The sequence below is a fragment of the Trypanosoma brucei genome, chromosome 10 (genome assembly GCF_000210295.1).
Source record: "Trypanosoma brucei gambiense DAL972 chromosome 10, complete sequence".
NCBI lineage: Eukaryota > Euglenozoa > Kinetoplastea > Trypanosomatida > Trypanosomatidae > Trypanosoma > Trypanosoma brucei.
The window spans coordinates 736481-761028 of record NC_026743.1 but is presented as its reverse complement, the minus strand read 5'-3'; the positions used below and the strand labels follow the sequence as shown (position 1 = coordinate 761028).

The 24548-nt window shown below is 49.3% G+C and overlaps 16 protein-coding genes across 16 annotated transcripts; 6 read left to right on the top strand and 10 right to left on the bottom strand.

The window, feature by feature from the left end:
• Window positions 1-283: 283 nt before the first annotated feature.
• TbgDal_X3910 (hypothetical protein, conserved) lies at window positions 284-2785 on the bottom strand (the record flags this gene model as incomplete). Its single annotated transcript, XM_011779269.1, has 1 exon — window positions 284-2785. The coding sequence occupies one exon, from the start codon at window positions 2783-2785 to the stop codon at window positions 284-286; it is 2502 nt and encodes an 833-aa protein (XP_011777571.1).
• A 183-nt stretch (window positions 2786-2968) lies between these two features.
• On the bottom strand, window positions 2969-4153 carry TbgDal_X3900 (hypothetical protein, conserved; the record flags this gene model as incomplete). Its single annotated transcript, XM_011779268.1, has 1 exon — window positions 2969-4153. One exon carries the CDS (start codon window positions 4151-4153, stop codon window positions 2969-2971), a length of 1185 nt encoding a protein of 394 aa, XP_011777570.1.
• Window positions 4154-6979: 2826 nt separating this feature from the next.
• TbgDal_X3890 (hypothetical protein, conserved) lies at window positions 6980-7924 on the bottom strand (the record flags this gene model as incomplete). Its single annotated transcript, XM_011779267.1, has 1 exon — window positions 6980-7924. One exon carries the CDS (start codon window positions 7922-7924, stop codon window positions 6980-6982), a length of 945 nt encoding a protein of 314 aa, XP_011777569.1.
• Window positions 7925-8151: 227 nt separating this feature from the next.
• TbgDal_X3880 (hypothetical protein) lies at window positions 8152-8580 on the bottom strand (the record flags this gene model as incomplete). Its single annotated transcript, XM_011779266.1, has 1 exon — window positions 8152-8580. One exon carries the CDS (start codon window positions 8578-8580, stop codon window positions 8152-8154), a length of 429 nt encoding a protein of 142 aa, XP_011777568.1.
• Window positions 8581-8760: 180 nt separating this feature from the next.
• On the bottom strand, window positions 8761-9396 carry TbgDal_X3870 (T. brucei spp.-specific protein; the record flags this gene model as incomplete). The annotated part of the gene is made up of 1 exon (XM_011779265.1): window positions 8761-9396. One exon carries the CDS (start codon window positions 9394-9396, stop codon window positions 8761-8763), a length of 636 nt encoding a protein of 211 aa, XP_011777567.1.
• An 81-nt stretch (window positions 9397-9477) lies between these two features.
• Window positions 9478-9954, bottom strand: TbgDal_X3860 (hypothetical protein; the record flags this gene model as incomplete). Its single annotated transcript, XM_011779264.1, has 1 exon — window positions 9478-9954. The coding sequence occupies one exon, from the start codon at window positions 9952-9954 to the stop codon at window positions 9478-9480; it is 477 nt and encodes a 158-aa protein (XP_011777566.1).
• Window positions 9955-10261: 307 nt separating this feature from the next.
• On the top strand, window positions 10262-10585 carry TbgDal_X3850 (hypothetical protein, unlikely; the record flags this gene model as incomplete). Its single annotated transcript, XM_011779263.1, has 1 exon — window positions 10262-10585. One exon carries the CDS (start codon window positions 10262-10264, stop codon window positions 10583-10585), a length of 324 nt encoding a protein of 107 aa, XP_011777565.1.
• Window positions 10586-10805: 220 nt separating this feature from the next.
• On the top strand, window positions 10806-11249 carry TbgDal_X3840 (hypothetical protein, unlikely; the record flags this gene model as incomplete). The annotated part of the gene is made up of 1 exon (XM_011779262.1): window positions 10806-11249. One exon carries the CDS (start codon window positions 10806-10808, stop codon window positions 11247-11249), a length of 444 nt encoding a protein of 147 aa, XP_011777564.1.
• Window positions 11250-11766: 517 nt separating this feature from the next.
• On the top strand, window positions 11767-12249 carry TbgDal_X3830 (T. brucei spp.-specific protein; the record flags this gene model as incomplete). The annotated part of the gene is made up of 1 exon (XM_011779261.1): window positions 11767-12249. One exon carries the CDS (start codon window positions 11767-11769, stop codon window positions 12247-12249), a length of 483 nt encoding a protein of 160 aa, XP_011777563.1.
• Window positions 12250-12879: 630 nt separating this feature from the next.
• TbgDal_X3820 (hypothetical protein, unlikely) lies at window positions 12880-13254 on the top strand (the record flags this gene model as incomplete). The annotated part of the gene is made up of 1 exon (XM_011779260.1): window positions 12880-13254. One exon carries the CDS (start codon window positions 12880-12882, stop codon window positions 13252-13254), a length of 375 nt encoding a protein of 124 aa, XP_011777562.1.
• An 11-nt stretch (window positions 13255-13265) lies between these two features.
• TbgDal_X3810 (hypothetical protein, unlikely) lies at window positions 13266-13583 on the top strand (the record flags this gene model as incomplete). The annotated part of the gene is made up of 1 exon (XM_011779259.1): window positions 13266-13583. One exon carries the CDS (start codon window positions 13266-13268, stop codon window positions 13581-13583), a length of 318 nt encoding a protein of 105 aa, XP_011777561.1.
• A 387-nt stretch (window positions 13584-13970) lies between these two features.
• Window positions 13971-14378, bottom strand: TbgDal_X3800 (hypothetical protein, conserved; the record flags this gene model as incomplete). The annotated part of the gene is made up of 1 exon (XM_011779258.1): window positions 13971-14378. One exon carries the CDS (start codon window positions 14376-14378, stop codon window positions 13971-13973), a length of 408 nt encoding a protein of 135 aa, XP_011777560.1.
• Window positions 14379-14788: 410 nt separating this feature from the next.
• TbgDal_X3790 (19S proteasome regulatory subunit,Metallo-peptidase, Clan MP, Family M67) lies at window positions 14789-15706 on the bottom strand (the record flags this gene model as incomplete). Its single annotated transcript, XM_011779257.1, has 1 exon — window positions 14789-15706. One exon carries the CDS (start codon window positions 15704-15706, stop codon window positions 14789-14791), a length of 918 nt encoding a protein of 305 aa, XP_011777559.1.
• A 623-nt stretch (window positions 15707-16329) lies between these two features.
• Window positions 16330-16692, top strand: TbgDal_X3780 (hypothetical protein, unlikely; the record flags this gene model as incomplete). Its single annotated transcript, XM_011779256.1, has 1 exon — window positions 16330-16692. The coding sequence occupies one exon, from the start codon at window positions 16330-16332 to the stop codon at window positions 16690-16692; it is 363 nt and encodes a 120-aa protein (XP_011777558.1).
• Window positions 16693-17527: 835 nt separating this feature from the next.
• Window positions 17528-19849, bottom strand: TbgDal_X3770 (hypothetical protein, conserved; the record flags this gene model as incomplete). The annotated part of the gene is made up of 1 exon (XM_011779255.1): window positions 17528-19849. The coding sequence occupies one exon, from the start codon at window positions 19847-19849 to the stop codon at window positions 17528-17530; it is 2322 nt and encodes a 773-aa protein (XP_011777557.1).
• A 362-nt stretch (window positions 19850-20211) lies between these two features.
• Window positions 20212-23883, bottom strand: TbgDal_X3760 (hypothetical protein, conserved; the record flags this gene model as incomplete). Its single annotated transcript, XM_011779254.1, has 1 exon — window positions 20212-23883. The coding sequence occupies one exon, from the start codon at window positions 23881-23883 to the stop codon at window positions 20212-20214; it is 3672 nt and encodes a 1223-aa protein (XP_011777556.1).
• Between the last annotated feature and the right edge of the window lie 665 nt (window positions 23884-24548).

Below are 24548 nucleotides of genomic sequence, written 5' to 3'. Positions count from 1 at the left end.
AACACCAGATTTATGCAACAGTAATTCGTCGTAAACCGCTTGCTACACCACAAACAGAGTTCAAGGAACAGTTCACAGGTGAAAAAGGAAGAATACAGTTCCTCTACGTCTTTCTGCGTCTTCACCCTCATGAAAATAAGGAAAGCAAAATTTTTTACTGGTCAACTCCAGCAAGCTCCATGCAGCTTATAGAACGATGAGCTCAGCAGTAATAAGGGTCATAAAGTGAACGAATAAAGAAAGGTATGAAGACAAAACGGTCACCGCTGCATCTAGCGTATGATCACTCTTTCCTTGACTCTGCTAATTGGATGACCTTGAGAGCGAGGACGTACACTGAGTCACACTTTTCACTTTTTTCTGGTGTGTTCATTGCCTCGTCGAAGCGGTCGTAGGCGGTTCTGCCGCACATTTGCAGAGTCCTTTGAGCACCTATCAGTGCCACAGGGGGGTATGGGTCGTCCATTATAGTTTTCCAAGAGTAGGAATGACTGCTTCCACCGGAAGTATCCAACTCCTCCAAAAAAGAAGCCAATACGTGGCGGGCCCGGCAGGCAGAAGCGGTTTGCACCGTACAGAGCGAACGGTAGAGGGCCCACAATACACGTGAACCAATACCGTCTATAATGGGCTGCGCAGTAACAAGCTGCTCACTGCAAAGCATCTGCGAAATGTCGGCCCGCTGAGCGCCCTTAAACGGCCCATTCTGAATGGCAAGGGAACCAAAGAGTCTGTAGTACAATTGCATGACGCTTTGGCTGTCAACTACCGCAGTGTCATGGAGAAATTTTTCAATTAATATACTGAACGGCTCCACAGCTTGGTTGGGATGTTTCCTACCTAAGAACATCAGCGCAGCTAATATATCTGGACAAGCTCCCTTTATCTTTGTGAGCTCCGTGCGATCTTTAAACTCAGAAAAGGAAACCAGATTGGTTGCCAATTTGTCCAACAAGGCTACACTCTCGTCAGAATCCAACTTTTCACGGCTTAATCGCATACAGTATAGTGCCGTATGCCACCCAATGTTGTACAGTACGCCGTCAGTATCCTCTTTCAGCATAGCTGGAATCAAAGTTACGCATTCAGATACCACCCTGGCAAGGGCAGTCCGCTCCTCCACACGCGTTCCCACCGCATTTCTAAACGCGCTCCTTATAACGTCTGGAAGGCGCACATTATCTTCAACGGTTTGCAACATGCACTGTACTATTGCCGTCACTTCCATTTTGTAATCCCTAACAACCTCAACGTCCATGTCATACGTAATATGGCCAGGGAGTTCACGAAAAACTTGGCGCGACTGGTAAAAAAGCAACGAGTGAAGATGCCAGTGAAATCCCACTCTTACCAACTCACTGTAGCATCGCCTTAACATTCGTGGATACAACCGCGGCAACGTTGCGCGGGATTGTAACACCATCACCGTATGTGTAAAGAGAACCTGAAAAAAGGCTAGCCGCGCGCCTAATGTCATTGCTTGTCTGTACAGGAAGAACAACTTCGCGACAGGTTGATTCCCGCATTTGTTGAACTCATCCTCATCCAGGGCGATCATGTCCTCCGCATCATCACCTGACGGGTCCCACCTCAACACCCTCTTAGCAAAAGCCTCGGCAAAGGTGGTGTAGAGATGAGGATGGAACGTGATAACCGTCGGAAGTTTCATCAACTGATAGAGTGCTCGACAGTCAATAAGGTGATGTTTGTGTCGAGGTATCACTACAATTGTGCACTTCGCCGCTATCGTCCATATCATCTCATCATCTCCCTCACACATGGACTGCTTCCTAAGGACTGTCAGCAGTAACCAGATCAATTCCTCTTCCAACGCCTCGGTACAACCAGGGAAGAGTCCTTGTGTGTCAACCAGCTGGAAGTGCATGCCCAAAGTCAACAATATGTCGTACACGTGACTACGAACGCAGGCGTAAGTACTGCTCATCATCTCGAACAATGTTGGAAGATAACAAATGCTTACCGCACGGAAGAATGAGTAGTTGGATTGTAGGGGGATTTTTGAAACATACGCGTCGCACATAAGTTTAATTAAAAACGACGTAGCCCGAACAACCTCAACGCTAGTATTGTACTTTTCCCAGAACGAATTGAGCACGCGAACTTGCTGTTCAATAAGGGTTTCAGTACATTCCAGTGGCAACTGATTGACATAGTCTTTGCAACCAACTACTTGATACTTGACAGTCCACAGCCGACTGCGCGTCTTGTTCTTTTCCCTTGCGGTAGAGGTGATATCATCATCAGACCAGCCAGAAAAGGGAACAACGTGTTTGCCTTTTTCCGTACCCTGTGTCACTGGCGGCTGCAGATTACACTTTTGAATGTAACCTGGATTAATGCTCAACTCACTTTGACGAAATGTGATGCTCTCCTTTTCAGGCTGGAGTGTACGACCAAGCATATAGCCAAGAGGTTTGTGGTTCAGGTACGTTTCAACCACTACCTTCAACTCCTGGTAAATGCTGCTGTAGGGGGAACGACTTGCTGCGTGCGGTTTACACTTACTAGCAATCGCCTGCAGGGTTGTTTGTGAGGGTGGAAAGCTGGAAATGTAGTTCAGCAGCAATTGCCCTATATCTCGGCGCCGTTGAGAATCGTCGACAAGCTCTAAACAGCATTGGTAAACGAGATTCCGTGTCTCTGGTGCACTAAGGCGCTGGTACAACACAGAACTGTGATAACTGGTGTCGGATGGCTTATTTTTAACGCATTCCATAACTATTGCAGCCAATATGGAGTCTTTCTGCACCTCCAACGACCTCATAATGACTTGATTTACACCAACTGTGAAGATTGATACTTGTGGGTACAAAAGACTTTCCGCAGGAACAAGTTGTTAAACAGGTTAAAAAAGAAACAATGTAAACAGTATAGTCACGCTAATACATCCTATTATTCTCTCTAGCACACAACATACCATTTCCTCAACCGTCCAAACGACCGCGACTTATTCCGGCTCCTGTAAACTGCTAAAATGCATGTCAACCACAAAATGAAAACGCTTCGGCGCATATGATTTCACCATGCGAAAGTTCACGATACGCATAAGCGATGTAGTTGCTTCATCCAAGGTAGACCGCACGTGATGTGTTACAGTGTTTATGACCTGATCTTTCTCTGAAAGGAGATGATAATGAACCACCCCCATTGGTTCCCCACGCGTCGAACGCCTCAGAAACGAAATAGCACGGGGCAAAAAAGACTCACACGATGGTATATAACCCATTATTACTCGATCGCACCGACCACACAACTCCGATCCCATGTCCCTATTGTCGCCGCAATGAATTACTATTAAATCACTGACTTTATTTTGAACTGCGTTAAATGCCAAATACAACGCACTGTATTTGTTCTTTTCTAGTGCATGTACAATTTTCACACCACCATTGATGGCCAGTGGTAGTGTAAAATAACCGATACCAGCAAACATATCAACCACCACCTCATCCTTGGCCATGATGGAAGCAAAATGCATACGCTCGGTCACATTCCCACTACAGAACATTACCTTACATGCATCAAAGCTATACCGGACCCCATTTTCGACATGAGTTGTAAATGTTACCGCTTCTGCGCATGAGCCGAGCAACTCCGCGTCCTCTGAGGTAAAGGTCGATGCCTTGCGCACTCGCTCCTTGGTGACTTTCAGTAAACTATCGTTCACACTAAAGTGGGAAGTGGCACTCGACCACAGTACTTCTAGGTGGGGCTCCCGAAGCTCCCCGACAATTCCCATGGTATCCAACAACACAACGTCAATAACTCGTGGAAAAAAGGATTCTGCCAGCGCCCTTGCATACGGTGCAAAGACATCCCGTGCTATTCCGCGGTTGAGTTTTACCACGACCACATGGCCTACAAGCTCGAAGCGTCGCGGGAAAATACCCACTATCTTATCCACGTCTTGTAAGCCTCCCTGGGCGAGCACCTTCTCTACAAATAGATCAACTTTTCTGACAGCCACGCGGGGTTGTTTTCTCCCCAAACTTTTGCACGTAAGTTTCTTTAGAATACTTGTTTTTAAAGAAGCAAAAAATCGGCTGCATCGGCGCTGTCTTCGTAAAACCCATAGCAAAAACACGGCACCCAACAGCCACAACAACGACCTCTGTACTCGGACTATCCCCATCTATTCGTAGTGAAAACAAAAGAAGATTCGGTAAATGTTTTACTAAGAGCGAAGGAGACGTTGCATGCGTCGGAGGTACACTGCAAATGTATCGGTGGCAACACTTATGGAGGTATACGAACAACTTCGGTGGAACTCTGCAGAAGTGTTATTATTATCATTATCGGCGAAGAAAAAGCAAAAAATAAACCCTAGACTCAAGCGCCCAGTACGACGTTTTGTCGACAGTAAGAGGCTTGCACGAGTGAATCAGATATATCCTCCAGAACATCTTTAAGCGAATAAAGTCCCCACCCTCTTCGTATATACGAGCCGTGCATAACGGCTGGTGCTTCACACCTAAAATAGTGCTCATGTGCAGTAAAAACGATATTAGTAGAACGCAAAAAAAAAAAAAATAGATCTTCAAGAAAACCTGTATATATGTGGCACAAAAAAATCTAGTATCAATGAGGCAGAAAAACTTTCGATCACACAGCTTTCATCTTATACAGCTACAAAATATGTCAACAGTTACCAACACAGAAACTATGCCTCGCCAATAAACGAACCATGAACTTATCAACACGTACCAACCGGCGATGAAGTGCACATAGCAAACTATGCAAGGAAAAAAACGTAGGTGTACAACGGACATAATTCTGAAGTTGCAAATCACGGGGCAGCTACCGTGTAAACGAGTGGTCGGAGACATTTTCCTTTCCGTGAAGTGTAAGGTTAACCACGCAGGGGAAACCAGTAATTAAGACGGCAGCATTCCCCCTCCCCCTCCCTCATTGAGTGAAAGCAGGCTGAACCCCCACGACAAAAGCAGGTGAACAAATGGATGCACTCCGCTAACGTAAACCACACACAGTGTAAGCACCTTCCCACCGTGAGTTAAACCAGTTGCCTCGTACGCATCGTCAAAAACGTGTGCAACATCAAAATGTTAAAACGAAAGTGGTGAACATAAAGTGGGCAGTGTGGCAATAATGAAGTTAGGTTTATTAAAACTTTAGTTAAGAAAGTTAACACCCTATCGCTGTTACGTAAAATCAGTATTTTGGCAATATCACGATTGTGGAACCGTGATAGCTACGACGAGGAGGGGTCGTCACGCAAATACTTTCAGCAGTTTGGGTGCCCACGCCGAGAGTACACTTTTCTCCACACCCTCACCTACCATCTTGACACCCAGGAAAAAAAGAAAAATAAAGTGTCGAATGAGTCTACCGTTGGCTCAGCAAAGTCCTCCTGATGAGACACAGGACTCACATAAATCCCATTGGGGAAAGGAAAGTGCTGATTATACAACATGTGCTGGCATTTTAGTCGACTGACAGCGGCTGACCGTACGTGCACCATAATTTTTTAACACTTACAGTGCCATAAATCCATCATACTCATTCATGCTGTTGTCATTCCTCAGATATCTCTACGCCGAATCCCCACGAAAAAAAAAAACGAACAACGTATACAAGAGCCAACAACATACGAATGGTGCAAAATTAAGCTCGCGACTCCTGAAGAAAATTAAGCACCACCCAACTGAAGAGGAGCAATTTACGATATCCTGAAAACTAATAAATCGGTGCTGTATACAGGAGTCTGATCAGTTGCTTCGCAACAAACCATCCAGCACTGGTTATGACTTAATCTCCTCACTTTCCGCGCAAGCTAATGTCTTCCATCACCAAACAAAATGCTCAAACGGTCTACTTGAAAAGTAGGTTGCGAGGGTCTAAGTTATATGAGACTCTTATGGCTATGCGCTTCACAGCCAACCACTCGCCGCTAAAACAAAGCATCAGTAAAATAACAAAAGAGGGTCAAAACGCGGAAGTCAATTAACCGCCGAATGAAGCTCTCCCGTAATGAGGCGGAGTACAATCCGAATGCAGCTTACTAAACCCGAACTTTTCCTTGAAATACCACGGTTCTTACAACTTTCAATATCTACAGTCCAAACTGATGTGCTCCGCTCATGTAACCACCATCCAACGACGAATGCGCCCACAGTGCATAGACACTGTAGTACGGCCCCGTATAGCAAACTGTGGCTGGTTCTTACAAATATATATACTTATATGTAATAAATGTTTGTGATAGTCCCGTACAAATCAACAAAGGACGAGCGCCGGAGCAAGTAGCCTTACAACGTAATGTGAACGAAAACAGAGATGTAGGTGTAAGGAAAAACTGAATGAGAATATGCGAAGGAGTGGGAAAACTTCTTATGGTGGTCAAGACACACATACACACGCATATACATATGTACAGCAATTCGCTACACAGGCAGTGATTGTCATCCACATTGGAAGCTCAAGAGGCGGTACTTCATCTCACCACCCCCATCACTTACACTTGCAGCAGCACAGCCGATGTGGAGTGAACAGATTAGTAGAGGGGAGAAACTCATAGAAAGTAACCGATCCCCCTCATACATATATATATGAGAGAGAAAAAGTTGAAAAACAGCATCTGTGAATATTCCACTAACTACAGAATCACACTAGTGGAAATACCGTCGTCGCAAAAACAGCTGCAACGCTTCCAATTTCCCCATACATACACATAACGTTGCACGGAAAGGTGCAAAAACTTATAAGGGAAATATTTCGATATTGCAATCGAATGCCTCCCCAAGGGAAGGATACAAGTGGGTAACCAAAGGGCCATTTCCATGCACACAACGGGGGTTGGTGCTCCATATTAGGGGTAAATGGCATACAGGTATGGTACGTTTTATCTAATTTAAAAGGGATTACTTTCGACTACTAGTGCGTTTGTGAACACTTCCTTGAACACGTTTCAATAGAACTTGATGTACAGCCCATTAGAATATTACTGTGAAGCAAACCTTCTCCTCATCTCTTTTGGAGCCTCTTTTACTTTCTGTAATCCCGAGCGCACTTCATCGGAAACACGTACTCTCACTTTATCAATGTTTTCCGGGACGTAAACATCCTCCAACTTCACCCACTCCACGTCCACGTCAATGCCCTTATCCGGGGCCACTTGCACAGATAGATCATTCTTAGTGAATTCAATTACGCAACCAGTCACCACAAGATCTGTGCCGGGTTTTAAATAGCAGCACTTGCGTCCAACGATTTTCTTCGGGTTTGTCCTAAGCACCGCATCGTCCATCAGACGTTTCAACCCGTGATGATAAAGATCGACGTGCACGTACGTCAAGTGATACGCCCCAACTGATAATTTTTCCATAATCTGAAAGTCAGCTGAGCAGGTAGAAACATTTCTCGTAGTCACCGCATGGCAACCTTCCATTCGTCGTCGTCGTCTTCTCACTGTTGTTGACAGTTCAGGTCGCGTTGACACCGACTCCTTCACTGGTAAAGCGGCCCTTGGGGGACTGTGACCTCGCGCCCTTTTCCACACAGGTAACGAAAAGGGTACAGCGCAAAGGTCATTCGAATGATCGTTAGTACGCCTAGGGCGTGTACACTCCTTTGTAACGCCACCGCGGACACGGATTAGCTGAATTAATTCAGCCAGTGGCTTTACGCTGCCCCCTCCGGTGGCATCTGCGGCGTCCATAACTACAGCTACCTTAGAACTCCACCAATAGCAGATAGTACCGTCTATTAATGTCCTACCAAAATATTTAAAGCGAAAAAAAATATGCCACACGAAGGATGAGCAATCAGGTATAAAGAAAAGGAAACGGTCAATAATTTTAGAAAGAACGTATAGGCAGAAAATCAACGGAGGCGCCATCATTCGACCCTTCTTCACCCCAACTGCCCAACAGACAAGGATACGCATCACTAAAAAATGGGCCACTCCCTCGTAGCGTCGGTGCCAAGCGCCGCCTGTACGAAGGCCAAAGACACGTTCCACCCTCCTCCACAGGGAACCGGTGCGCTGCCCGCAACAGTCTCACAACGATCAGACCCAACGACCGACGTGTCACCGCACCCGTCAAGCAACGTGCCCCCAGTGGACATACGCCTTTAGTTGTAACACTGCGACGGAAGATCCATCAGCCTCCGTCACGTCCCCGTGCCGACGTTCTGAGGTGATGCGACGCTCCCTGCTAAGAGACGTTTCTCGTCGAAAAAGGAGTCCTTCCAAGAACATGGGACCTCGGCACGACGGAACAGCGTGGTTCGCCCATCGCCGCTTGCAACGGCGCGGGGCTCCAAATTGACGACAAGTGCGGGAGAGTCGGAAAAACCAATCGCAGTAGGAGCGCCCAACCGTAATGCAAAAACTGGTGCGACGGCAGTCCGCTTCCCGACGGGCTTCAACGCGAACGCGGAGACCTCAGAAAAACTAAACGTGCCGGAGGAGCCACCATTCCCAGGAGTGGGAGCTAGCTTTCGCCACCTCGCCCGGGAGAACGCATACCCAAGAACGTGGCGGACGAGAGCCGCCTGCTGACTGGTACGTAAATGAAGGAATGGGAATCTCCAGCGCATGGGCGATCAGGCGAAGGAGGACGAACCGCAAAACGAGGCACGGACCGCGCCGATTTCCAGGGGGGTTTCTTGAAGTGTCACAGCGGAGCGCCGTACGCAGGCCTGTCGGTAGCAATGGACGACTGTTGGCATTACTGTTTGGTCGGGTGTTGGAAAGATGATGCCAGGTGCATGCCGAAGTTATCCCTCCCGGCGGAGGAAGGCAGGTTGCTCACCACTGGAAAAAAAAAAGCGTGGTGGGAATGGTGAAAATGATTTTACAAGTCTAAAAAGTGTGGGGACAGTCCTAACGACGCGGTGTGCGGAACTCCACGCCAGTCGGCGGCAAGGGCCAACGCGAAGCACGGAGCAGTGGTTGTCAGATAGGGGCCAAAGAGATTTCAGAGCCAGAGGAGGATGTGTGAAAGCTTCCATGACGGAACAAGTAATAATAGAAACATCAGAACAAGGGCAAAAGCAATCTACAAAAAAAGTTTCCAACAACCAGAAAAATAACGGAGCCAGACTGTTGTCAAGGGGGGAAAGGATCAAAAGTTTTCGAACGCGGTGCACGCCCCAGAATGGGGACCAACCCTTCCACCAGTGATAAACGGCAAGACGCTGATAGAAGGAGCGGCAGCCGCAACCAAGGTCAAAAATGTGCCACCAACGACAGACAAAACTCTCAGATGCCCCGGTAACGAACGTGTCGGAGGTGGGAAAGACGCGAAACACAAACTGTTTCGCATGGTTGAGCCGATTGTTGCCACAGGAAGATCGAAAATTCCTTCTTTTGCTGAAGAAAATGGCGTCTGTGGTGTACCAACTAAAGCACATGTGGGTAAACGGGCTAAACTACAGGTAAAAAACTACTCAACGGGAATCGAAAATGCTGAGGAGTGTCGGGAAGTGGAAGTGTTAAGCTATTGAACTGGCGTTAGGGGAAAGCAAGGGGATTTCTGTCATGGCATCGTCAAAAACTAACAGCGACCACCTGCGCCAATTACAAAGCAATGCAGTAGTTGATTCAAAGGAGATTTGTGGACTCTGTTGACTGTCAGTTGCGTATACAAAAGAGAAAGGTTTCTGCGCCAACATTTGGCAGTAGGATCCATAACTCAGTTGATTGGAGACGCAACTTGGTACGAATCGACGGTGCTCGCCACGGTGAAATTCATACTCTACACTCGTTAGTTTGAACTCATGGGAAATGTTGCCATTTTCTGAGCGGCCGAGAAAGTTTTTTTCTAATCTACAAATTATGTGGTGGTCATGCAACTTTTCACCCAACAAGGTAGCAAGAGTCATTATAAACTGACAATACTTTGGGAAGGCCCCATATAGCCGTACCGTGTGGCAAAAAAAAAAAACGGTGTCCGACTTTGTTTTGTTCATGGCCGTGAACGATAGATCCACTGAGTCACTAACCAATGTAAACAGAATATATGAAACCTTTTCCCCGCCGGCAACCTTACGCTAACGCAAACGGAGGCGGGTTGACGGAAGCTGAAATGTAACCCCACGGGCTGGACCTGTCCACGATACCTAGTGATCAAAAGATGACTTCATTGAAGTTTAAACTACCAAAGCGGGCGCATGCTGTTTCGGGGGATAACGCGTCCATCACTAAATCTTATGGTGACCCGTAGATGTATGCGTCGAGGAAGGCGCCAAAGTAACCGGGCCACACAACGAAGCCTGTATGAGTCGTGGAGTTGTGTGCGCAGGAAGTGTCCATAATAACCAGGCTCATGCTGGTAAAGTTAGGAGCGGTTTCCTCACCGGACTGGGTCACATGAGTATTCTGGGGATTCCTTCAGGGGTTGGTGCAGCTGTGTGTGTGCGTGTGCGCTACGAGGCCGGACCGTGGTTATTCTCAACATTCATAAATGATAAAAGCACGATGGAAATGTTACATGGTCCGACGGGGAGCATTGTAGACGGAGGGCTGTCCAGCAGGACCGGTAGCGACATCCTGAAGAAGGCGCGGCCGATCCATCACCTCTTGAGGCGCAATAAGCAATAGGATGTTTTGTTCAGCTTGTGGTCAGGGGAGGGTCATCCCGCGTGATGGAAGAGAAATCGAGCCCTCCGGGACATCGCACGCATGAGTGATTAAATGATTTGAAGGGATGGTGTTACAACGTGGTACGCTCACGGGAAAACGCTATTTGACCAAAACACAACAATAAGAAGCGAGACCAAGAAAAAGGGCCCCTCCTTCAGGGTGAGCGAAAGCAAATGCCATGTATAAGGAGGGAAAGACACACATATTAAGAAGAAGGGGGAAATACGACAACGTGCTTTGCCCATTTGGGGCCACCTGTGCGGTTAGTTTAGGCTCACCGCTCGCAATAGGGACTTCTCCATTCAGTAGGGTGGGTGTGGCAACCAAGATGTGCAAGCGGGTGGGCGGATCGTCACGCTATTGTGGTTGTGAAAGCGTTTTTATTTTGAGGGAAGGGGAACGGGATTGGAGGATGTCCTTTAAAAAATTCTCCGAGAGGATAGTGTTAGGACTGAAGCAGCCGTTTTCAGAGGTTCAACATTACCAATTCTCTCGCGAAAGACAGAGCCAACATGAAGCAGGGCATTTTCCGACGCATATGGGGGTCAATGCTGGGACGTATGGAGCGGAACGCTTCCGTCTTAATGCGGCGTTTCCCCCACTGTGGAACAGACGAAAATGAGGCGGCTGAGAGAGGGAGCAAACCGCCACAGATCCGCCACTAGGGGCATATGCAGTGAGAGGGTTGTCGGGAAAGAAAAGGAACCTTAGAGGTTCGACTAAGGAAAGAAGCCCAAATGCATACCACAGCAATCTGCTTTGTCACATCTGCCAGAAGGAGGATGGCGTAGACGTGAGGCGCTATTCTTGCCCAGTTCCCCCACCGGCACATTGAAGTGCCTTGGGTTGCATTAACGAGAGTCGGCGCTCAACGTCGACAACGTGTAATGTGTGCGGAGAAAGATGGGGGAAGTAGTGGGGAGAGTTGCAGTTTCCGAGACCCGAGGAAGGCCAGTCCCTAGCGCTCCGCAGCCCGCTCGATATGTAACTTGTCTCCACTTAATTCTACCCCACCTGCTGCCCAGATGGTGGAGGAAGGCAGGAGGAGGAGGCAATGTAAAGACTAAGTCGGCGAAACGCCTCATAACCGGGCCTGGGCATCAGGGAACTTATTGGAGCGACTGCAGTCACAGCTGGGGATGTTGAAGGGAGATTTATTATTATTAGTGTGTGCATTCCTACGTACCATGGTGAGTTGCGGTGGATTGTTCAAGCGGAAGTCACTCCACCGACGCAAATGTTGGGTACAGGGGACGGGCGCAAAGGAGGAACATGAGGTCAAGCGTGGAGAAAGGGCAACTCCCGTACAGTCTACGGAAAAAGGTATGATAAATGTCGGTTGGCACGGCGTCCAGGGAAAGCACACAACCGCGAAAAAAGTACATGACCACCGACAACCAAATGTAGTGTGTGAAGGATCGTCATGCCGCCCAAGTGAATGCAGTACTCTGAGGGAATTAAGGGCAGGGTGTGGACTGATAGACCCGAAAGGGCGAATACTAAGCACCGGGGTGAAGCTTCCGCGGTTTCCCCCCTCGCACTATTCAGCAAATGACGAAACAGGCACGCTATTAGTGGAAAATACTTCTCCCTCCAAAAAACGAAAGCACAACTTCGTATAACAATAGCTTAGATAATGCTGCGCTCTGAAATTCGATGGTTGACACGACGTGCTACTGGGAAGAAAGACAATCCTTTCCGCAATGACTCCTACATGGGATGAAGAAAGTTGTGCACCCACACCTAGTGAGCAGGAAAGGTGAATCAGAAAGCCGCCACAACCGGCCACTGCCGTATGTTTCGCACTTATTGGAGACTGACGCCGCATTATTAGAGGTGGGAAACGGTGCAATCAAGTAAAAACAAGAAGGGGCCGCGACGAGCCTTCGACTACGCCACGAGTTGCCTTAGTGTGATACCCTGCTCGACGGTGATAACCAAAGCGTCACCATCGAAGTTACACTACGCAAATGTTGTTGTGCCGCTTTGAAACCAGTCATTAAAAGTTTTTTTTCTTTTTGATGGTACCCCGCGATGTTTGTGCGTGTGCCCAGTGCTGCTGCGATAGTATCATTTATTCCTACGCGTGTTCCCATCGGTGTGAATTGTGTTTCTTCGATGGCACTTTGTGGAAATAAACCACGAAAAAGGAACAACGAGCAATAACCGCTTCACAGGCCCAAACCCCCCAGATTCGTTTCTCACTTTCCAGAGTTGCACTTGGGGGAAAGTCGTCTACCCTTCGTGAAACGATGTGGTTAAATACGCGATGTTACCTCTTGAATTCTCCTCTCGATTTCGTGAGAGCCGCTCCCATCGGTGCTGCTGTTGTTGAGCGTCGCTTTCTTTTGTTGTTCTCCCCCTTTCCACTCAGAATTGAATACTTTCTTGTGTTTTTACTTTTGTACTATCGCTTCCTCGACGGAGCATGCTGTAAGGAAAGTGGGAAAGTCCCTACAACACCCGAATTAACTCAGAGATACCAGGGGTTAAAAAACTGCAAAACTTCACCCCTCCCGACAAACACATTCGCAGCGGCATCCCACGTGTTTTGCTCGCTTAAGGAACAGTGGGCCGTGGGCGCGGTTGAGACTCCGGTGTTTAACGACATACGGCAATTGAAATAACGTTCATCCGCATGCTTTGCTCTACTTGCGTGGTACCTCTTGTTGCCAATTACTTGTTTTCATTTTTGGCCCTTTTCTTAGACACTGTTGGGTTGGTGGAATTTTCAGTGGTTACCGCGAGGAAAATTTTGGAAAAAAAGAAAGAGTTAAAAAGAAAAAAAAAGAGACGAAAGGGAGGAAACACCATATCAAGCGCGAGAACTCAGAACTCAAGAACAAAAAAACAAACGAAACGGCCGGCCAGGAAAACCACAGTGTGTAATGCATTTGCTTTCTCTGGCCTGCAGAAGGGTCAGTGCACGTACATTTCGTTTTCTTCGCAACCGTAACTTGGCGCTTTATAATGGAAGGGTCGTCTTTTCGTATTAGTGTAAGGTTCAACTGGTCAAATCCCTATTACCACTGGCCCAGCCACCTTTTTTTCTTGCCCTCTCCCCATCTTCCCCACGTACCTAAATAAGAAAAAAGAAAAAAAGAACAATAATAAGGAAGTGATGGTAGTAAGTGGATTACTAGAGTCGCTACGAAAACCCGATCAGAGAAAGGAATCTGTGGAAAGACAACTCTCATGATGACTCCCACTTATCAGGTGCTCTACAGACCATGGGAAAGGGGAGACGAGGAACAGCTGTAGAAAGATGGAGGTGCGACACACTTTGCAGTTGTCATTACATCACCTCAGGTTTACTCATGCGTTCCTGTTCCCCTTCATTTGCCTAGTACTTGAAGATGATGCTCTCAATAGGAGCGCGCTTAACTTTTCCATCAACAACAGCCTCGCGATATTCGTCGAGAACTGCCCGCGGCACCGTACGGTTATTTTCGAGGTTTGCGAAGTCAAAGCTGTTCGCTATGATGGCGGGGGGAGCTCCACTGAGGTGAGATAGGTGAGTTCGATACGCGTCACTACAAAGGGCTAAATAATAAAGCCGATACACGGAGTACAAAACAATAGAAACCAACAGCGCGTCACCAAATAAAATGTACCTTCGAGATTCCTCAGCGATACTCTGATGGCGATCCAATTCGTGATGCCAGCCACGTTTGAGGGGCAACTTCACAGGCCACGGCCAGCCTCCATACGTGCCATTACCCATTCGTCCGACAAAGCTTCGTGAAAACATCAAGAAAGCGGAACTTAGTACAATAAATGAGTTAATAACAAATTAAAGATGTGCTAAATATATTTAAAAAAAAACAATAATAAAGAAAAAAACAAAGTCAGCCGATCTACTTCCACAAAGCCACAGGGGTATTGCAGAGATATGTTTGTAGAATCACTAGGAAATTCAGGACGAGTAATTACCCCACCACAAACAAATGACATGCCATTCACGAAGATGACACCACATCACTAGCAAATGCCATCCTGCGCTGATTGTAATCACGCCACATTGTCACAGAAACGGGAGTGCAGAAAAGGAGCATAACACCCCGTAAACGTTATAGAGAGGGTGATAAAAAATCAATACGGTAGCGCATATAAAAAGTATGGTCAGTAATAGCTGGAGCACACGCAATGTACCCTGTTTCCTCAGAAGACAACCCCATTAATCATCGCTCCTATGGATTGGTTAAGACTCGCGTTGATTAGGCCCTCCGATTCGGATTGGAGATGCGCAATGGGATTTGCTCGACCGACATTGCCTACATCATCTTCATCGAGACCCTGAACAATGAATCGCTCCGACTGGACGGCAAGCGACGCCAGCGCACGCATCTTCTCTCGCACCGTATTGCGGTCAAAACGTGTCATGTTTTCTAATCGGAAACCCTCCTGCCAACCCTTCTTGTAGACGTTGAGGAGTAGCGCAAGTTCGTGGTTTTTCTTGCGGAAGGTAATGGGAAGACTGTAATAGTCACGATCCAACCCACGGGTGAGAGCAATAGGAGAAGGTCGCGTCAGCCACCCGATGTTGCTTGTTGTCTGTCGTGGCTCTTGGAACATGATTCGCGGCCCCGTATGTGGGTCCTTCGTGGTGCGGAAGGCGTCAATCACTACTTTGCCGCGGACCGATTGGATAGGGTCGATCACTACCGACACGCTGCGCGGCGTCAGTTGCTCATAGCTGCTCGCCGTCATTACATCCTCACCAGAAAGCCAGCAGCCGAAACCAGGGTGACTGTGGTACCACCCAACAACTTTTTCCGGTCGACCCACCACGGAGAGTTTGTCTAACATATGAACTTGATACTCTGGGTCCACAGCTTCAACGGATTGACCCGTGGCCGTTTGGGGCATGGAGAAGACATCAGATACACGGACCGTATAGTCGTCAATCAACTCACCAATCATCAAACCCATTACCTCGAGCGGCACCCCAGCGCGCCCGTGCATCAGCATTTTGAGCAATGCCAAAGACGATATCTGCACCGTCTCGGCTGTGTCGCGTAGCTCCTCTGCCGGTGCAGCGCGATTGGCACCACCCGCCACCAATTGGGGATGGAACATCTCGAAACCACCACGTTGCGATGCAATTAATCAGAGCACGAGTTATTTTGTTTGTTACCGCTCAATAACCCCCCTTTTAGTATCCCAGTTGTGGTATGTGTGCAAGAGAGGTAGAATTAAGGTAAAGGATGGTAATATAGTAAGTGGCTGACAAAGCAACAAAAGCAGCCAAACGACAGAAGCAAGGGCATAAGACACCCAATGATAGCATTCACAGAACAAGCAAAAGCAAAAGCAAAAAAAGAAAAAGCAAAAGCAAAGTAAAAGTAAAAGTACTAATAAGGAGTGCTGTGCCCTCATTAAGGGATATGGATTGCATGATCAACAGGAGATGCACTCCTATCCACAAAAAAACCCATTCCATCATTAGTTCCATTCAAATTATGTTCCATACTTCACATCATCACATATTACATTATATTCCATTCCACTTATCATTACAACAGGGAATAGTTCGTCCACTATGACACCCTCCCGGTTCCTAAAACCTCCCAACAGATGTATTGCCAGGGAATGAGATGTGGCCCACCCCACCTATTCCTTCCCCTGCAGGGCTGCCACACTCTCCGACAACATAAAAGTGTCTTTTAGGGCATTTATACCAGCACCCACCAGAGAGGTTGATGGTTTTATTGATATTCCTCAAAGTGTCCTCGGTCGACATATTGTCAATTTGTTCGAGATGCTTCTTCAATGACTCTTCCCGAGCCTTTTCACTGCCCTCGACGCCCCTTTTGGCAAACTACTTGGCTTCCCTCACTTCTGCTTCAAAATACACAGAATTAATTGACTCTGGGAGTTTGTGTAGAAGGTCTGTCCACTCAACTCGTTGGGACAGCCTCCTAACCTCCGTGCTATCCTGTGCGGATGGAAAGGACTGTGAGAGCCGTCGTATATTAGGAACCAAATTGTTTAGGTTGTTCCGGCAGAACTTTCGTATATCAGCAGCGAGTGCACCTTCGTCACTTCTATGTCTCGACTCATAGTACTCCCGCAGCTGCACAAAAGTAAATGCAGTATTTAACAACGTGTGGGCATTATCCCAAATTTCTTTATCCTTCTGCAGGTTGCACAGGATGAGTTCCGTTACTTGCAGGTAGTACCGTAGCAGTGCGATCCAACCTTGACTTACCAAGAGACTTCTACAGTCCCTCTCAAATGAAACCCACACCCCAACGAGGTCAAATTCAGTTTCCTTTTTATGTCCATCCCTGCACAGTATTTGATGATATTGCCTTATTGTTAAAAACCAAAGAGAGGCAATAGACGGGAGTAAGTAACAAATGCGGGGAACATGCACATGAAGGCAACACCACCGAAGTGGGAACAAAGACAAAACTCTGCAGACAAATATCAAGAGGCCCACATCAAGCACTGTTTCAATGCACGCGTTGCCTTTCACTTGGTCCTGCCACGTGCTGCCCCAGTTGTGTCGGATTCGTAGTTCCACAGTGACCCGAATAGAAAACCTTGTTGGAGTGGTGGCCGTTTTGGTGTGACATGGTGAGGAAGGGTTGCAACTGATGGAAAATGACACTTAGCTCGTTTTCTCGATACGTCCTCCATAATGTGAGGATTTACCTCATGAAGGCCGCGTGGGATTCAGGCAACGCCGCAGCTGATGGTGCATGGTCTGAGCACTCATGCTTGTTCCAACGTAGAGGAAAATACAATAGAGGTGTATGTGTTTACTGTAAAACTGAAAATGGTGCCGGAGGGAGAACGCTGGGGCACGCAATGTCCTCATCACCATTTCATTCATGCACCACAATATCACTTCAGGATATACCACCGCCAAATGCGGTTCCGACTCCATTGGTGCTACTCACTGACCCCCTCACACGGAATGTCGTTCCAAACTCCTTCGATAATACGGGAAGCTCTTTGGTTGTTGAGTGCAGAAAGCACCACGTCATTTCCATCCCTCTGGTGGGTGCAGTATTTTTCCACAGCATTGTGCGCTTTCAGTACCTCTTGCTGTACCTCCCCCACAAAGTCTACCACACCTTCAATAAGGTGGTGAAGGGTAGATACGGGCACGCATGTGCGTTCTGCCCCACAGGCTAACCGCACACCCTCATCTCCTTCATAGTGATGGTCACTGAGGGAGAACCACCGGTGTTTCTTGCGCAGGGCCTCGAGGAGTTCTCGCAAGTGCCTGCAAGATGCAAGGACATGGGTTGACGCACGCTGGCTGATGTTCAGCAACCCCGCCAATGGTATCGATGGGGAACAGCGGTAATGACTTTCTTCACTTCCACTGACATCGCTGCCGTTATTCATCTTCATTTCTTCGGGTGATTCGTCACGCCACAGCGGCGATACATTGACATGTTCACCGGTAAAGTCAGTGTCTGAGGACACGGACCCAGCTGTGCCACTCTGTTGTGCTTGGTTCAAGGGTGTAATATAACCCCTGTGCGTTTTCTCCAAGCATTGCAGAGTGCGTCTTACCAGCAGGTCGTAACGGTGAAACAAGTCTAAACTGCTTCGCCCTATGACGCGCCGCTGTACCTCACGACGCAGAAGTTGCAACTGGCGTCGCAGTGCCACTACTGACGGGGATAGGGAGAAACTGCCAGTAGAGGGAGAGAGAGATCCAAGATAGTGTTCCCCTCCCCTTTTCATACATCTCAGCATTTGCTTCCGCCGCCTCTCCTGTTGCTCACTAACGCGCTTTGTTGCGGTTGTCACCCGCTGCATCATACGCTTGTTCCATAGAACATTGATGGAAAAGAGAAACGGATAGAAACACTCGACATTCATGGAAGGAAAATAGCGATTTTTAAACTTCTGCGCTTCCACGAAAACACCATACGGAATCCAGAAGTCCCTGTCACGTTGACGCCCTTGTAGCACATCGCTTGGGAGCGGTACTCGTGGAACACTTTCACCCACAAGAGAGTGCATCACATCCTCCAATTCCCCTGTATGAACCTTTGCACGACGAAAGAAACAATTCTCATCGTCAACGATCTCGCGTAGACGGTTGCACCACTTCCCGTTCAGATAAATGTTGTGCGACTGCGCTTTTGCGCTTCCCCCGTAAATTCCGTCGTCAACACCAGTGCCCATGGCAGACAAGGATAAGCCGCCACAGTGAGATCGCCCAACTTCACTTCCATCTGCAGTCTCTTTCAACGGTAAAGCCGCGTAACCGATGAACAAGAGGTCTCCGGTCACTCCGTCAACGCGCAGATACCGACTCATCTCTGGAACCTCACTGAGAACATGCAGGAGTCTCGCCATACTCAACCGCGTCGCCATGACCTGTGTTTCAAGATCTTTTTTTTCACCCAACGCCTTGCGTGTCGCTCTCACAGCTCCCACTAGCTCCGCCTCTGCGTCCTCCTGAATGCGATCAACCCTCCGGCGAAGGCTTTGGTTCTCCTCCGCGAGAGACTCTTTCTCCTTCATCATCACACGATACTTCTGTTCCAACAGACCAACTTCCTTTTGCAACGACCGTAGAGTGGCGGCGTAGCGAGCTCGCTTCTGCTGTCCTTGCTCTTCGACTAGGTTCTTTCGTGGTGCCGTTCTTCCAACCACTGCACCCTCTTCGGTGTCGACGCCACGCGACCCCAATTGCCTTTCCAGTGCCATTAAGCGGCGGCTCTTTTCACGCAACCTGTTACTCATCTCCTCAATTTTTGCCCGAGCCTCCTCGAGAGCTGTAGTGTCTCCTTCGAGGGCACTTCCCCGCATCTCCTTGGGCTTACTTCCTGTGCCCTTCGATTCCTGAAGTTGCTTCCGCAATCGACCCACTTCAGTGTTCAATCTGTCAATCAGACTATCCCGCTGGGTGCAGCCCTGTTGTGCGCATATCAACATTTTGTCCAGTGCGGCAACTCGAGCGTCGAACTGCCTTTCCTTCTCACGCAGTCCCTCTAGTAGTGGGTCCTGCTCGGGGGAGACGGCATTGCTGCTAGAAGTACCTTCACCTAACGCGGCACTAAAGTTCATCGCCGTCGCCTCCACCAATGGATAGTGCGTACCACACTGACCTCCCACACCATAATATCCATGAAATGAGTGGCATTGCCGCTCCGGTGATGATATGATATCTTGCAGTGGTTGTTGGCTTGCACTCGAATGAGGCGATGGTGATGCCGTGTTCTCCACTGTGACACGCCGACCCGACATGGAGTGCGCCTTGCACAGCCAGCTGCCACTGCGAAGGTCTCACCTTTAAAGAACAAGAATTTGAATACATGAAGAAAAAAACACAGATGGTAGCAGTGGAATAAACTCTGTTTCGCCCGCCGTGCCGCATGGAAATGAGACCAGCTCCCTTCCTTGCTCCACTTCAACACGTACACGGTTTGCAGGGACCGCACACAGCGGACTAACGAGTACGCAAGCAATAACAGAAACAGTGTTATGATAAACGGAACATAAAAATATAGGTGACTGTCCGGATAACAACTCTATTCTCTTGGCCATACATACCCGGATGGCATTGCCCACGGAAACACACCGAATACAGCGAGCGCTACACGGCTACTTTAGTCTTTCGGTTTAGACTGGGCATTGGCGAGTGCCGGTTGCCGCAGGGACAGGAATTCTGTGCCTACTGGGAGATGATGGCGATGTGCGGTACCCGCTTCTCCTGACACCATTGTCGCTGTGACTGTATTGTTTCGTGGTTCCGGTCCCACATCATTCACACTTGGCAGCAGTGCCGCCCCTGGTCGCGCAGCGGTAGGACGCTGTGGTTCAGCCAAAGCAACTGCTCTACCTCTACCTCTTCCATCTTTCCCTCCTCCCACCACTGCCCGCCGCAGGGGCGCAGGATCAGCAGCTTGTTGAACCGCTGGTCGCCTACCCACCGGGGCACCCGACCGCTCCTCTCGGGTTGCAGTAGCCGTGCTGGATGCGTGGGTCACCACATAGTGCGGCATGAGACGAGGAGGTGTTTGTTTCCTGTTCTCCGGACTGTCATCTCTCGGCTGCAGGTGACGCATGACCTCAGTGACAGGTGCATCGTTTAAATCAGTTTGTTCGCCTCCAACACCATCCTTCTCGGCACTGTTTTCTGCCCCAGTGTTCCAGCTTACGGCGGGGTGCACTTTGACACTAGTCCTGTCCTCAGCTCGCAATAATTCAAGTGTCACTCCCTTTAAATCAACATCGTCCACCCTATTTGCCACCGCCTGCGCGCTCAGTGTATCAACGTGACGGGTGGTGGCAGCGACAACCGACAGCATGGGGCCCGAGGATCTCTCATCACTAGTTTCCTCCACCATATGACTCTGTGACGATACCATTGAGTGTGAAAGTGGTTGTTGTAGGTGAGGAATACCCTCACTAGCCACGGTGCCGCTACCGTCAGGTGCCTTAGAAAGAAATGAAATGCCGGTGGAAATGCGGCTGCGGGCGCTATCCTGTATCAACACGTGCGACTCTGCTTGATCTGATAGGCGAGAAGGCGGGCTACCCCTCCGCGCACCCTGCGGTGAGGGCCATGAGGTAGTGGGAAACAACGATATCTTTGGCTCAGTGTCGGTGTTCGTGCCAGACAAGGCGTAAAAGTCATTACTGCTCTGCTGTTCCAAATTTCTCCCGGTACAACCTTCCATAACCGAGGCACGTGACTCAGCCATCTTTGCGCCATTCTGCGGTTGGTTACCCTCGTCGGGTGCTGTTACGCCTTCGAGACTAATGTTTTGATCTGCCACCCACCGAAGTACGGGGTGTGCGGGGGAGGGGGTCGACGACGTTGTTGGCGGTTTCCGATCTTCCGGTGGGCGCGTGCCTGTGGCGAGGATGCAGTCAGCCGCAACAGACGGACGCTGCGACTCGTGTGCGGCTTGCAAGGTTTCAACACACGGCGGCTTGCTGCTGGACAACGTGGCGGGTCCAAATCCCTGCGAAGGACGTTCCATGGCATCTTCTACAGCCTTCAATACGAAGTCCCTTCTCGCCGCTGTGGCTTCAGACACCGACACCCTTTCTTCCATCTGACACCGTGACTCGCCTATATCCATGCACTGTAATGCTCCAAAGAAACGCCCCAACGCATCGAAGTCGCACAGCACACCTGCAACAAACCGCTCAACAGCTGCTTTCGACTGGGGATGCTCCACGTCATCCGTTCCCAGTATCTGCAGCATCCCTTTCGCGTTTTTGGTGGCGGCTTGCAGGAGATCAGCAAGTAAAACGGCATCGTCGCGAAGATCCAGGAGTTGTTGCCTCAGTTGTCCTTCTCTCAAACCAACCGCAACACGGTCCCTCCGCAGGGTTTCAATCTGCACCTCGTGTGACCTCACTTCCACTCTAAGTTCATTGCACTGCCTGCGGAGGACATCGCTCTCCTTGCGAGCATTCGACAATCGCAGTTCAGCGTGGCGATCACTTTCTGCGTGCTTCAGTGCTAGATTTTCAATATGAGCGGTGAGCCGAGCGATCTCACGTTGTGCATCATGTGTCCAGCTGTCTGCGTTCCCAACATTTGCTTGCAGCTTCAACTTTGCCTCTGGGAGCCCTTTTTGGAGTGCGGTTGACGCCCGGGCAGAAGGAACATCACCCACTTGTACATTCAGGTCACCACTAACGTCCCACACTCGCGCCAGTGCAGCAGCTCGTTCCGCTTGCGCCAGTCGTTTGTCTAGCATTTGTATGTGTGACTCTGCTGCATCGAGCGCTTGCTTTGTGCGCTCAAACTCCTCTTCCATTTCCCTCCGACGCATATGTGCAACACCGAGCTCCTGCATCATACACTCCAGATCGGCCTTCGCTTGCTGCAGTGCCGCAGCCTCATTCTGACGTGCCAGGCCGCATCCCTGCCGTGTCACCTGCTGCTCCACGAGGATACGAAGACGTCGGATTTCATCTTCACAAACCCGTAATTCGCGCTCCTTCGCATTTATGGTCGCTCGCCACGCAGACTCCGTCAATGTACCTTCCTCCCTTTGCTCCAGAGTTCTCCTCAGTCTCCCAACCTCTGTGTTAGCAACATCTAGCATTCCCTCAAGGCGGTCAACACGGTACTGCAACTGAAGCCGGTCCCGCATGCACTTAACGAGGTGTCGAGCCAGGCACTCCATTTTCTGCGTTAGCTCCTTAACACTTTTGCCCCGCACCCAGTGTCCATTTCTCGCAGCACAATCCTCCTTATGTGGGTTGTGAGCCATGCTTGTGCTAGTAGGGTGGGCATCGCCTTGGGCAGGTTGCCTCCCACTAGCAGATGGCACTGTGGAATGTCTGTGTGTTTGGCCCTCGGTACCACACGAATGGGCGGCAACATTCTCCCCTTTCGTGGGAGCCGTTTGAAAGCAGTGATTATTCCTGTTTGTGGACCCCTTGACACGTGTCTCATTCCTTCCAATAAGCTGCCGGATTAACTTCTCATCCTCACCAATGTCAAAGTGCTCCGGCGAGGCAGTGCGGTCGGTCCCGGATGACATCCGAGGAGCCATAAGACGACAAGAACGCACACCTCGCAGGGTATGAATCCCACGCTGCTGCCATCCACCTGTCGACCCCCGCACCCTATGGACACCGCCTTCTTCCACAGCGTACGGGTGTTGCGCTTTGGCCCGCCCATCACCGAGGAATGATTCAACAAGATCACGGTCTTCCTGAACTGCGGCACCGTCATGATATGTTGGTGGCAACTCAGGTGACCGAAGGGGAAATATCTTCGCGGTTGCTACGCCAGCATGGTCTGGAGTTTTTACTTCTCCCTGGGCGGTGGTGCTCGCCCCCATGTGAGGCATCGATGTGACTCGTGACGGAGAAAGCAACCGAGGTGGCGCGACCAAGGGGGCATGAGGAGAACGTAGACAGGTTTCAGTCTTGCGTGCAATGGACTGGAGTGTCTCTCGGGTGTTGTGAGAGGGATTAAATGCATCTATGGACCGCGGTGTTGAGACAACATCGGTATCAAGAACCTTGTAGGTGATGGGTCGTACATCCGTGCTAGTATCCAATGCCGGAGGGACTGCTTGACCGTCTTGCTGCTGTAGCGCCGCGTCACAGAGTTGTTGCAGTGCCACCTGCTGCCGTTCCAGATGCTGAAGCCGCAGTCTGCGGTCTACGTCGTCGTCACTAGCATGAAACGATTCGTCGATCTGCTGCAAAATCTTCTGAAGCCCGTTGATGTCAAGATCAAGTTTTGATGTCGCTACTGGTGGTGAGGGAGGTGCTGGTGAAGGTAGCGTGGATGGTAATGGCATTATTCGTGTGGTTAATTTTTCAAACTTGATGGAGGCCGCAGTCAGCTGCCGCCACCGCTTCGCTGCCGCCACACCACGTACACGCAAAGCAGGATGAATGGGGGAAAGAGATAAAATAGAGATGAACCTTAGTGTATGACGGTGACCTACCGTAAGCGAGAAACGGGCAAATAGTGGGGGGAAGGAGGAAGGGAATTGCACAGACGCGTGTGACCCCCACCAACAACGTGACACACCTCAGTAGGGTGGAAGCATCTATTATAAACTAGCACATCAGTCAGTAAAATAGTTTTTCAGTCACTAGCTTGAGATTGCAAAAGGCCCAACATCATTTACCTACGCGCCCCTTCACCTCGACACCCGTATTTTTTTTGTTTCCGCTTGCGCGTATCGGTTGACATAACCGGGAAATGGCTCCCACTCTCACGACCTCGCTCACAATGTGCCGGATGTGTCACTCTTACCCGTTTCATTGATGTGAAAGGACCAAACACATGCAAACCACCGTCGCTTTATGTATTACACACAACAACTTCGCTTGTGTCGGTGTGGCAGCTGCCATGTAAAGGTGTAGTACGACACACCACGCACTCTACCACGGTTAGTGGACAAAGACACCAGTGCCCGTCTATACGGTGGCAACCAACCCCAACAACAGTAGGCAT